Source organism: Schistocerca serialis, chromosome 3, assembly GCF_023864345.2.
Source record: "Schistocerca serialis cubense isolate TAMUIC-IGC-003099 chromosome 3, iqSchSeri2.2, whole genome shotgun sequence".
Taxonomy (NCBI): domain Eukaryota; kingdom Metazoa; phylum Arthropoda; class Insecta; order Orthoptera; family Acrididae; genus Schistocerca; species Schistocerca serialis.
In genome coordinates, this window is record NC_064640.1 from 435,890,636 (window position 1) to 435,903,582 (window position 12,947).

The window sequence follows — 12,947 nt, forward strand, 5'->3', positions numbered from 1 at the left end:
GGAGGACAGGCTTAGCTGCATTATTTCTACCATACAAATCCCTTGATACATTTGATAAACTCTGAATCTGGCAAGCAAGTTGATTATGGTATTTGTGTTATGTACTCTCTCACACTGACCTTGATTTTGTAGCACACTGGGCACCAACTGAGTTCTATGAAGCCAAGCATTATCAAATAAATAAATAAATAATAAATGATCACACATGACACAGTAGAATTAAAGGTCAGAGTATCTCACCCCTAAAATCTTGAGCCAACAAGGAATCATACTGAACAATTTAGAAGTTTTGATCACAACCGTGTATTAATTTTTCATTACTTCTCATTCCAGAAATAAATGCACATACAGTCAAACTTGAAACTGGATTATTGCTGTTTACATAACTCATTGCAATTCTGATGGGCTCTGAATTAAAGGTAATATTCCTTTCTGGCTATAGTTGGCCCTAATGTTCTCAGAGGACATCCCATTGTTTGATGGATTCCATGTTAGTTAAATTACACTGTGGGACACAGTTATGGCACTCGCTACCTCACACTGTGACTTCTTAGCTATTATCCTACTAATGGCTCCTAGGTTTCAGTGAATTAAACTACTAAACTATTACACCATTTTCATTCAAAGCAAAGTGGCTCCCAAAAATGAACAGCAATGACTACTGTATCCCACGTACTTGAGGAATGTCACTTGATTACCATATTTGTGTGAATATAGGCTGCACCTAAACTCTTGACACAAGGTTATAGTAAAAAAGTAAATCTCAAATACAGGGCACACTACTAAATTTACCTCTAATTACTAAGTATTGCTACTATGTACCTGATGCAGACACTAAATTATATTGGGAACCCTAATAACAATTGAGCTACTTCAAGTTATCAGCTACACATTATGCAAAGGAACATCGACTTCATAAGATGAAAAAAAAAAGTTTGTAGGTGATGTGCAAGTGAACAGAAAGTTTTAAATAGTTTGAAAGGTCATTGTTCATTCTGAGGACTAAAGTGCAAACATTGAGATGTGGAAAAAGACTTGCTTGATTTAGTAGTTCAAAAAAGAAAATGTAGAAATGCCACTACAACTGAAATGATTCAAATTGAGCACTGCAAAATAGCACGTAAAAGAAACATTTTACCAATGGAATTTAAAGTTTCTTATTGGCAGGTTCAATCATTTATGCAACAAAGTAATTTATCTGTTTATTTCAGAACTGCAATTGTGCAAAAATTGCCTCAAGTTTATGAAAACAGTTGCATATCATTACAGCATTGCATGGTCTAGCTTTGATGCAAAAATTTTTATTTACAGTCCCATGCAGGTCTCGATATGCTGAACAGCACTACATCAAATAATGTAGGGGAACATAGTGTGCAATTACATACGCGGGGCGCTGAAAAGCAACAGTGCAGTAATTCCTTTTTTAAAGAAAGCTTTCATGGTTTATCAAAGTAACTTGTAATGGTATTCATTACAAGATACATGCACATGTCATTTTGAAATTGATGACTTATGATCTAAGGGGATTACACACCATGACTTTTCATTGCCAAAATTTAGGAAAAAAAGTATGACTCATATTCATGCAAATATGGTATTTAGTTGGTATACCTAAGCATATTTAACAGCTTTCTCCTCCTCCTACGACCAAATTCAGTGGCTGTATTTCAACCTACTACCGACACAATATTTGGCCCACATCGTATCAGGATATCCTCAAATCGTTCTGCCCAGTTTACACTGCAGTGACACACCAATTTACAAACACAATTACATGAAATGCTTACATTTACTACTAACATTCCATACAGAATGAGGTCATTAGGGATGGAGCACAAGCTCTGATGGGGGAGGGGTGGGAAAGAAAATCAACCATGTTCAATCCTAGCATTTGCCCTAAGCAATTTAATGAAATCATGTAAAACCTAAATCTAGATAGTGAAACAGGGATTTAAACCACCGTCCTCAATCACAAGTCCAGTGTCTTACCACTGTGCCACCTTCCTCACTTGGAGTGCACAGGTGATGGAGTGAGGACTGCACCCTTGTTATTACAGAAACCAAACGTATCCAGTATGCATGCTCAGTCGACAAGCAGTTTAGTTGTCAGCATTTTCTCACTAATACAAGTACCAGTGTTTGTTGAAATAAAACTATTTCACTATTACAATAAACATGTCAACAACAAGTGCAGCAGAATTTCAACACTTAATCACATATTCACACAATATGAAATAGGAGTGTTCTAATTTTCATCCATAGATTCCTTAATTTCATTGGTAACATTAATTCAGTGGCTTTCATGCTTCCTTAAATGTGAGATATGGTTCAATGTAACATTCTCAGAGTTAATGCTTAATTCATAGGTGAATTAATAATTCCCTCAATGGCTTGTCTTAGCCTCATGGGGATTGCAGCAAACTTCCATTACTAGTGCACTACTTTCAGATCAGCTGGTGCATTTTAACAGTCAAGTGAAACATCTACAATTATTTTCATTTAATCAAGCTTGGTTGTTCCTGTCTTCCTCTGTAGAATGAACTCTTGAGCAATGAATGGCCAGAAGTTCTTTCTTTAAAGAAATTGCAGTTATGTATAGGACCACAATACAATTAATGCTAGTTATCTTTTGTATATTTTTCGAGTTTTTTCAACTAAATTGTAAACACACACACACACACACACACACACACACACACACACACACACACACACACACACACACAAAACTGACAAGGAAAATTATTTATTTAAAAACCAATGGAAAGAAATATTTAATGACATTACTCACATTTCCTATTTCAAAGTTTTGTCTCATTAAAAGGTAGAGTGATGCAGATGCCTGGGATCGAACACTGCCCATATTTGAACTACAATGTTTCAGAAGTTGTAAACAGAGATCAGCACACTGCTCTGTTTCTTCATCAAATAACAGATTTGGGAACTGAAATAAAAAGTTATTATTACAAGATATTGGTATGTATCTGCTCATTGCAACTGAGTGCACGTTTCTGAGAAAAAAAAAAAAAAAAAAAACAGAAGTACATTTGGTGCCCCATCAATATTACAAAAATTATTGACAGAAAATGCAGAAAATAGATTTATTGAAAATTCTCACTGTTGAATACCGATTGTAAGTAATATGTTTTGAAGATTACAAAGTCTACGTATTTTATTGACACAGTGTAGGTTACATTTATATTAGTTATAAACAACACAACTGTATGTGTGGCTGCTAATATAGTGTGATTTCACCTACTCACTTTAATTTATATTTACACGATTTAGTTAAAAACTGCTCCCCACAAAAGAGTGATGTGACAATAGGAGGAACGATAATTAAACACATTATGTTCTGATGACATAGTATTACAGTGTGAAAATGAGAAGGCAATCAAGAGAATTGAGCACCAGCTATGAGGAATATCAAAAGGTGATAAACATGAAGATTTGTGATGAGTTATTGAGACAAGTTAATTTCAGGTACCTATAATGCAAAATAACCAGTAACATGACATGTAATAAAGGGATAGAAACAAGGATAGTTATAGCTAAAGAAATCAAACAATGGAAAATCCAGGATGGAATGTAATAATAATGGCTAAAGAAATGTTTTACATAATGAGTAGTATTTTCTGTGGTCCATTAAATATATAAATAAATAAATAAATAAGGAAAAGATTAGTGAAGTGTTTTGTATTGAAAGTTGCACTGTAGGGTGTCAAAACACGAACACCATGTCAGAGAGAGAACGAAGTGCTTAGAGGCTTTTGAGATATCGAATTGGAGAAGTATCAAAGGTGTGAAATGCACAGGTAAAATTCGAAGTAAAGTTTGGTTACACAATGTGAATGAGAAAAATAAATACAGATAACAAATAAGATAAGAAAAAGAAACTGGCTGTGACACCAGATGATAAGACATAACATAATAAAAGTTGCACCAGAAGGAATGGTGACTGGGAAGAGGATGAGGAGAAGGGCAAGGAGAAGGAGAAGGAGGAGTCACGGTCTGTGTGGGCAATCAGCTTGAGTGTAGGTGTTCTAGCTGTGCACTTGGTATTCAAGTCACAGAGAAGCAAGGAGAGACAGCAAACACATTTAGATGGCATTACATGTCACATTATCATTGGTAGATTGAGAGGTTCATCACAGCAAGCAGAATGGAGGCCAGGAATTTATTATTGCCCATAATGACACTTCATGGCTCGTGAGGAGACCTGAGATGGAACCAACATTCAATACAAGTGAAGGCAAGGTTTACCTTGCCCTACAAACCAGCACCACCATTATTACCTTGTCTAATGTGCTTTAAGGAATCCAAACAGCACACCCCTTCCCTGACTAGAGACTTCAGAGCACCTCCATCAAACTGCATAGGCTTCACAATATTATCCTGCATGTTCATCAAGTCTCCAGATGCATTGCTATCACAAAAAGGTACAGCCTTGCTTTTGATAAGTGACTCAGGGAGAAAGGATGAGTTGTAGTTTAGATTCGAGAGTGATTTTCTTCATCTGATGCATAATGTCGAAAGGGTCCAATACGGTACAATACCAGAGTAGGCAGTTCAGTCGAACTCTTTAAAAAAAGAGGCAGTAACAGATGTTGGAGCGACAAACATTGCTACGAGAAAAGTAACTACAATGCAATACTTCACCTGATCAACAAAAGAAGGAATTACAAAAATGTTCAAGGAAAGATAGGAATAAAGCAAAACCAGTCACTTAGGAATGAAATAAATAGAAAGTGCCAGGCAGGCAAGGTGAAATGGCTCCCAGAAAAATGTGAAGAAATCAAAAAAGAAATGCTCACTGAAAGGACTGACTCAGCATATAAAAAAGTCAAACAACCTTCAGTGAAATTAAAAGCAAGGGTGGGAACATTAAGAGTGCAATGGGAATTCCACTGTTAAACATATAGGAGAGAGTGGATAAGTGGAAAAGGTACACTGAAGGCCTGCAGTGTTACAGACAGAATTTAAAAGATCTCCGTAAGATTTGAGATCAAATATGGCAAAAGGGATAGATAACATTCACCAGAATTTCTAAAATTGTTGGGCAACAAAATGAATATTCAAGCTCATGTGCAGATTCTATGAGACGGGCAACATACAATCAGACTTTTGGAAAAATATCGTCCACACAGTTTTGAAGATAGCAAGGGCGGGTACAAATGAGAACTATTGCACAGTCAACTTAATAGCTCATGCATCGAAGCTGCTGACAAGAATAATATACATAAGAATGGGAAAAAAAATACTGAGGATCTGTTAAATGATCATCAGTTTGGCTTCAGGGAAAGTAAATGCACCAGAGAGATAGATATAATGTTGCATTTGATGATGGAAGCAAGATTGGAGAAAAATCAAGACACGCTCACAGGATCTGTTCACCTAGAAATAGCATTAGACAACGAAAAATGGTGCAAAGTGTTCAAAATTGTTAGAAAAATAGGAGTAATCTATAGGAAGAGATGGGTAATCCACAATATGTACAAGAACCAAGAGGGAACAATAAGATTGGAAGATGCAGGCATTTGCCCCTGCTGTTCAATGCATACATCAAAGAAGCAATTATGGGAAAAAAAGTTCAAGAGTGGGATTAAAATTTTGGGTGAAAGGATATCAAAGATAAGGTTTGCTGATGAGACTGCTATACTTAGTGAAAGTGAAGGAGAATCTATTGAATGGAATGAATAGTTTATTGAGTATAGAATATGGATTGAGAGTAAACCAGAAAAAGACAAAAAGAATTAGAAGTTGCAGAAATTACAATAAAGAGAAACTTAACATTAAAACTGGCAATCGCAAAGTAGATGAAGTTAAGTAATTCTGCTGTCTAGGAAGTAAAATAACCCATGACGGATGAAGCAAGGAGGACATAACAAGCTGACAAAGAGGGCATTCCTGGCCAAGAGAAGCCTACTGGTATCAAATAAAAACCTTAATTTGAGGATGATATTTCTGAAAATATGCATTTGAAGCACAGCATTGTATGGTAGCAAATCACGGATAGTGGGAAAACTGCAACAGAAAAGAATCTGAGCATTTGAGATGTACTGCTACAGAAGAATGTTGAAAATTAAGTGGACTGATAAGATAAGGAATGAGGTGGTCTGCTGCAGAATTTATGAAGAAAGGAACATATAGAAAACACTGACAAGAAGGGACAGGAAGATAGGACATGTGTAAAGATATCAGGGAATAATCTCCATGGTACTACAGGGAATTCTAGAGAGTAAAAAATGTAGGGGAAGTCAGAGATTGGAATACATCCAACAAGTAATTAAGGATGTGCATGTGCTACCCTCGAATGAAGACACAGGCACAGGAGAGGAATTCATGGATGCATCAAACCAGTTAGAAGATTGATGACTTTTCAAACAAACAAAAATGTGGTTAAGGAAAATTTATGCCACTGCATGTGTTTCCTAGGGAGACATCCAACACCAGTGAGTACGCCTTTCTCATGGTGTGCATAGACATGGGTCAAATCCAATGGACACTCGTCTAAACAATAGCAGTAACAAAAGCGCAAATGCTGGCAATGGGAGACACTGACACATCATATACTATGAAACTTCCTGGAAGATTAAAACTGTGTGCCGGACCAAGACTCGAACTCGGGACCTTTGCCTTTCATATACTAAATGGCCTGGAGCACAGTACTGTGAGCAGTTGTGTTGCCTATTTTGCCATTCAAAGATATCACACCCTGTAATGACATTTTGTTTTATACCAGTAAAGGGATGGTAAGTGCATCCAGTGCCCATGGATTGTTTTCTAATATACTTTGCATCATTAGCACCATGCCACATGTGTCAATGTTGTCTTCCTCCGATATCATACTGTTCTGTGGAGCTAAAACATCCCTTAAAGACACAATGGTGTGTTTCAGCATTCTTTAGCATTTTATCTGTTGCAAAGGCATAAGTACTACTGAAACAAAATATCAAAGGCAGTCTCTACACATCAGTTGCATTTTTATGATGTTACAGGAAATTATTGTTGAGAAGTAAAATACAAAATTTAAACATAGTTATAATTTTATAATGATGCAAAGACAAGTTGTTGTTATTAACTAACCTTAAATACAAGGGACCTCTGTGTTGCAAACATGTTCTGAAGAACTATAGTGCTCTGATTTCTTGAGAGAGCATGTAACAAAACTTTCAATACCACTCCAAGTAGTCCCTGCAAGTTATCTGTCTGTGATGCAACCTGAAAAGAAATTGAGTTGTGACTGTCGATGTATTATGAACACTTATGGGTAAAATAACTCATAACTCCCTCCCCCCCCCCCCCCCCTCGTCATTACAGAAATACTACTGATACAGAAAATGATACATATTTAATAACAAAATGCAGTACAACACACTTTCATACAAGAAAAACAGACATGGGTTCTCAGTAATGGTTTAACCAAATATTTTTCTTATCTGAGGAAATGTAATTTACAAGAAAAATAATAGGGTTTAAAATCTCATCAATTATGAATAACTAGTGATGGACACTTCTGTAAGCTTTGCTGAATGGAATGACCCACATTATAGCATGTGTTAGAATTTCCAATAGAGAAACAGCATGTCTAAAAAACACAGACTGTCAGTTAATTGTCTTGAAAGGAGAAATCACATGAGAAATTGGTAAAACTATAAGGAGACAGAATGGTAGGCCCAAATTTACCTTCCACAGGCCCCGAGCTATAGTACAGCCAATTGGGAGGGGGGGGGGGGGGGGGGCACAACTATCCCTAACTTTCAGAACAGTAAGTTGTTTTAACAGGGAGGAAAGAGAAATATGTGTGGGAAGACTGAGATTAGATTAGTTTAGATTCAGTTTTCGTCCCACAGACCCAAAAAATGAGATGATTTTCGTGGGTGCGGAACATTCCACAAAGTATAACATAAAAACATAAAACATTTGAATATAATACTTACTACCCTGGACATTTGTCAGGAGATTGTTGAAATAGGTGAATGCAATGCGGTAAACTGTAACAGCTAATATTTACAGAATTAACACGCTGTCAGAATGAAACATTGTTATGCACTATTAATAAATTTATCATACACAAAATATCTAATCCTGACTGTTGTGACCATGTGCTGTCGAAACTGAAATCTAACAGACTTTTTACTTAAGCTGGCTTAACCGTCTCTGTTAAGATATTCATCTATAGAGTAGAAGGAGTTGCCTATCAAAAAGTCTTTCAAACTCTGTTTAAACCGTGCTTTATCTGAAACCAATTTTTTAATGGTTGCTGGTAATTTATTGAAAATGTGTGTTCCTGAATATTGGACCCCTTTTGGATCAAGATAAGTGATTTTAGGTCTTTATGAAGATTGTTCTTATTCCTAGTATTGATACTATGTATTGAGCTATTTGTTGGAAATAGATATCTAATATTTGCAACAAATTTTATTACGGAATAAATATACTGAGAAGCAGTGGTTAGAATACAAAGTTCCTCGAGCAGGTTTCTACACGATATTCTTGAATTTACATCACAAATGATTCTTATCGCAAGCTTTTGTGCCCTAAAAACTTTTGCTCCGCTTGATTAGTTACCCGAGAATATGATCCTGTATGACATAATAGAATGATTGGTTCAAATGGCTCTAAGCACTATGGGACTTAACATCTGAGGTCATCAGTTCCCTAGACTTAGAACTACTTAAACCTAACCAACCTAAGGACATCACACACATCCATGCCCGAGGCAGGATTCGAACCTGCAACCGTAGCAGCAGTGCGGTTCCGGACTGAAGTGCATGTCTTCATATGTTATACACATGCTGGAAGGAAATCTCTTACAGGTTCTGAACTGCGTATAGTGGGTTTTCTCAAAGTTTAATTACAGTGAATTAGCATTAAACCATTTATTAATGTTAGTGAAAATTTGATTAGCAGCCATTTCTAAATCTGTACTTGACTTGCTACTTATTGCAATGTTTGTATCATCTGCAAACAAAACAGACTAAGCATCAGGCAATGTAACAGACGTGAGGTCATTAATGTACACAAGAAAAAGCAATGGAGCCTAGATGGAACCTTGAGGAACACCACATGTAATTATTTCCCAATCAGATGAAGACTGACTGCTTACTGCACAGGTATTTTGCAATGACACCCTTTGTTTCCTGTTACACAGATAAGACTCTAACCATTTCGCAACAATGCTGGTGAACTTTTAAGAGGTTTGCAACACTACATGAATTTGTTACCAAAGTCTCATTTATTTTTAGAGCTATCTGTTTCTCTTCCCTTTTTGGCCCCTCCTGTCTCTGTCTCCACTATATCCCATACAGTTTTTATTTTGTTGCCTGATGAAATTATCGTTTTCTCATAATAAAGCTGCTTCGATTTCTGGATTACTTGCCTCAATATTTTGCAGTATTCTTTGTAATGCATTACAATTCTAACATCAGAGCTGTTCCCAGATAGTAGATACAGTCTCCTTTTTGTCCCACATGATATCTTTTTTCCTTGTATATGCCACGGTTTACGTTTTGACTTCTGTGATATTTGAGTTACATTTAAGGGAAAACAATTTTCAAAAGAGAAGGTAACTTTATTAATGGATGCTTTGTATTTTCCATTTGAGTTAGAAGTATTATAAATATCTATCCACTTGAGCAATTTCCTGAATTTCTCAATTTTTTTATCCTGAGAAGTTTCAACATTTAACCCAAGATGCTGCATGTCATGATCAGATAGCCCATTTACTAGGGGTTTTGTGATATGACTTTTTTCCCTAGATTTGTCTACAAAGGTCTTATCAATAGCAGTCTCAGAGCATTTGCATAGCCTAGATGCGAAGTTCACAGTAGGAATTAAATTTAATGACAGTGTTACTGATTGCAATAATTGTTCAATGACACAGCTTTTCAATAAATCCACATTAAAATCACCAGCAACCATTATTTCCTTGTTTTTTTACCATGAGATGGGACAACAGAGCTTCCAGATTTTTTATGAAGAGATTAAAATTTCCTGAAGGTGATCTATATATCCCTGCTATTATAAAGGACTTACTACGAAATACTACTTCCGTTGCACAAGCTTCCAAGTGCTGCTCTGAGCAAAACTTATTAATATCAACATTCTTTAAATCAAAAGAGTTTCTGACAAATGTTGCAATTCCTCCTTTCTCCATATTTTCTCTACAGAAGCAAGAAGCTATCTTGAATCCTGTAACATTTGACACAGCTATACCAGTGGTCACATGATGCTCAGAAGGGCAGATTATTTCAACTGGTTTGCTCAACTCTAATTCTTAAATACAAATAAGCAACTCATTAAGCGTACCCTCCTGTCAATTTTTGAGTATCTGTAGTTTCAATTAAGGCTGTCTGCATGAACTGAGTACACTAAAATTTGGTTTCCGGCTGCCTGTTTTATCAATCTGAATGTCATTTTCAGCCCATCTCCGAACATCTTTTGTTTCTGCCCTCCCTACCCTAAAAAAACTGCTGTTCTGTCACTTGTAACCACTGGTACTTTACCAACTGTGACAGTGTTCCCCCCCCCCCCTCCCCCCCCCCAAGTTATTTGCTATTAGCCCAGAGAGTTTTCCCTTCCCCGTTGAGGCGAAGGCAATGCCTAGTATAGTCCCACCTGCTAACAGAGTCAACAGAAACCACACCAATGTGAGACCCCATACCTGATCCAAGCAGCCGTTCCACCTCTAAATTAACTCTCCTAACAAAAGAGTTTAAATGAGGCCAGTCATGGTGCATCAGAACAGACACAAGCTCAACACCAGTATGTGGAGATGGAGGAGAAAGTCATTCAGACCCAGGTTGAGAGATATCAACTGGTTGTGAATATTAGGGAGACAAGGTAAATGAGGAAATCTCATAAAGAATGAATGAAAATAAATTGCCAAACAATGAAAACATATCACTAAATCTGAAATAGATTGGTAACCAAAGAGAAAAGGCAGAGCTACTTGAGAAACTAGACATGTCATTTACTAATTTGCATGGATTCACAGTCTTTCATTTAAGAACGATCACCACTAAACAAAATTAATATAGGAATGCACACAGAAATGCTGTTTTCTTGGGGACACCCAGTACGCAGTTACTGAGAATGCTCTACAGCATGCCTGAAAAGACCTGAGTGTTTGGTACACCACACGAGCTATTTGGTTCCTTGCACCCAACTTTAGTTTCATTGAACTCTGGAGATATTTACCTGTTACTCCAATATTTTTTCATATCAAACTACCCTCCTCAGTTCAACTTCCATTAATAAACTCTCCCCCCCCCTTTTTTTTACATTGGTTGTGTCAGGTTATTTATTCAACATTATGCTCTATTTCTTTTTTCTTCATTTTTTCCTTTCTCTTACCTTTTTTCTTAATTTTTCCTTTCTCTTGTCTTTTTTCTTCATGTCACCTGTATCTTTTTGGTCTCTCCCCCCCCCCCCCCCCCCCCAACCCCATCTATTCTGCTTCCCCATTAGTTATTAACTGTACTATTCATACCACCACTAATCTCTTTTTCTCAGTCGATATTTACTTCTCACTCTGTCTTGTCTACTCTGGACCAACGCTGACATAGTGCTTACTTATGTAAAATCTTTGACTTCTTATTCTTTGGCATCTCCCCAGTCACCTTTGTTCTCCTTAATCTTCTCAATAAGAGGATTCCTCTCAACTTGGAGTCTGGGTGACTCTCTTCTGTTGCCCAACCTTCCAGCATCTATTCCTATTTCCTCCTTAAAGGAAATAATAGTTCTTGAAGGTAGGGATAGCTTTTTCCTATTATGAATGTGTTTATTGGCAGTACTGGAATTTTGTATCCAGAAGTCAAATACTGACCAACCATTATCCCTGCCTGTAATTTAAAAAAATAAACAAGTAGTCTTGTGGTAAGTTGAGCTCTAAAACACTGTGGAAACCTATATATTTCCAAGATAACATAATTGTGACTGAGGAAAATGTGCACTTTTAAAGCCCCTGGAAATGGGATCTGTATACTGCAGCAAGTAACTTCTCACCACTGTTGTACTACATTGGCTAAGTATTATTTGTAAGGACTTTCATGAATGCTCTCTATGATGTAATATTTTATGAACAATGCCTCTTATTTGACAAGTATTACTCCTCTATCAAAGAGTCTTTTGACTGGTGAAACATGTCTAGCTTTTGTGCACACTGACAAGAAGTCAATGATCATGTTTAGCACTTAAAGAATTTTATCTATACTCCCAACTATTTTGCTAACCATGACACTTTTTGTTAGTTGGCATTATCAGATCTGTACGCAAGAGGAACACATATAAGTATCAGATCAAATTAAAATAGTCCAATGTACTAGGCTGGTTAGCACTTGACACCTTACTATCTTACTCCTACTGCTCTTGTGAAGGGATCCAATTAAGGCAGCTGCAGAAATGAGCCATGAGGAAAATTAAATGATAAGCTTACCAATCTTGTATACTATACTATTTTAGATTGATATGCTTCTTGCACTTGTTCCTCTTGTGTACAGATCTGATGCTGAATGCAGTTATTAATATGAGTCATAAGAAAAACTTAGTAATGAAATAACTGGTGGTCTAGACAAAATTCATTGTTTAAGGGCTGAACATGATTGTTGACTTCTTTATAGATTTTCTGTTCTACATTGTGGTTTAATATATGTTAGCAGTTTATGTGTATGAACTATGTATAGTCTGTCAGATAACGATCTACATTACACAGGTGACAAACATTATGCACACAAAGAATGAGTCTCCTTACCAATTCACCCAAAAATCTTTTACATGTTGAAGGTCTCTTTATTCTGCCTTCATGCAAATGAGAAGTAGAAAAATATTGCATTAAAGGACACATAACATATTACCATAGCATTAAAAAATTACAAATTATAAATACCCGTATAACTGTCTGCGTAAGTCAATTCAAAGGTCAGAAGGAGGCAATGGCACACCAC

General features: G+C 36.5%; 1 protein-coding gene across 1 annotated transcript in view; it reads right to left on the bottom strand.

Annotated features, from left to right (window-relative positions):
• Positions 1 to 12,947, bottom strand: part of LOC126470323 (dedicator of cytokinesis protein 7) — a 283,560-nt gene that overhangs the window by 67,864 nt on the left and 202,749 nt on the right. Inside the window, exons 28-29 of the mRNA XM_050098105.1 lie at positions 7,087 to 7,221; positions 2,792 to 2,944 (exon numbers count right to left, since the gene is read on the bottom strand). Coding sequence (XP_049954062.1) covers positions 2,792 to 2,944; positions 7,087 to 7,221 — 288 coding nt within the window. The remainder of the gene's footprint in view (positions 1 to 2,791; positions 2,945 to 7,086; positions 7,222 to 12,947) is intronic.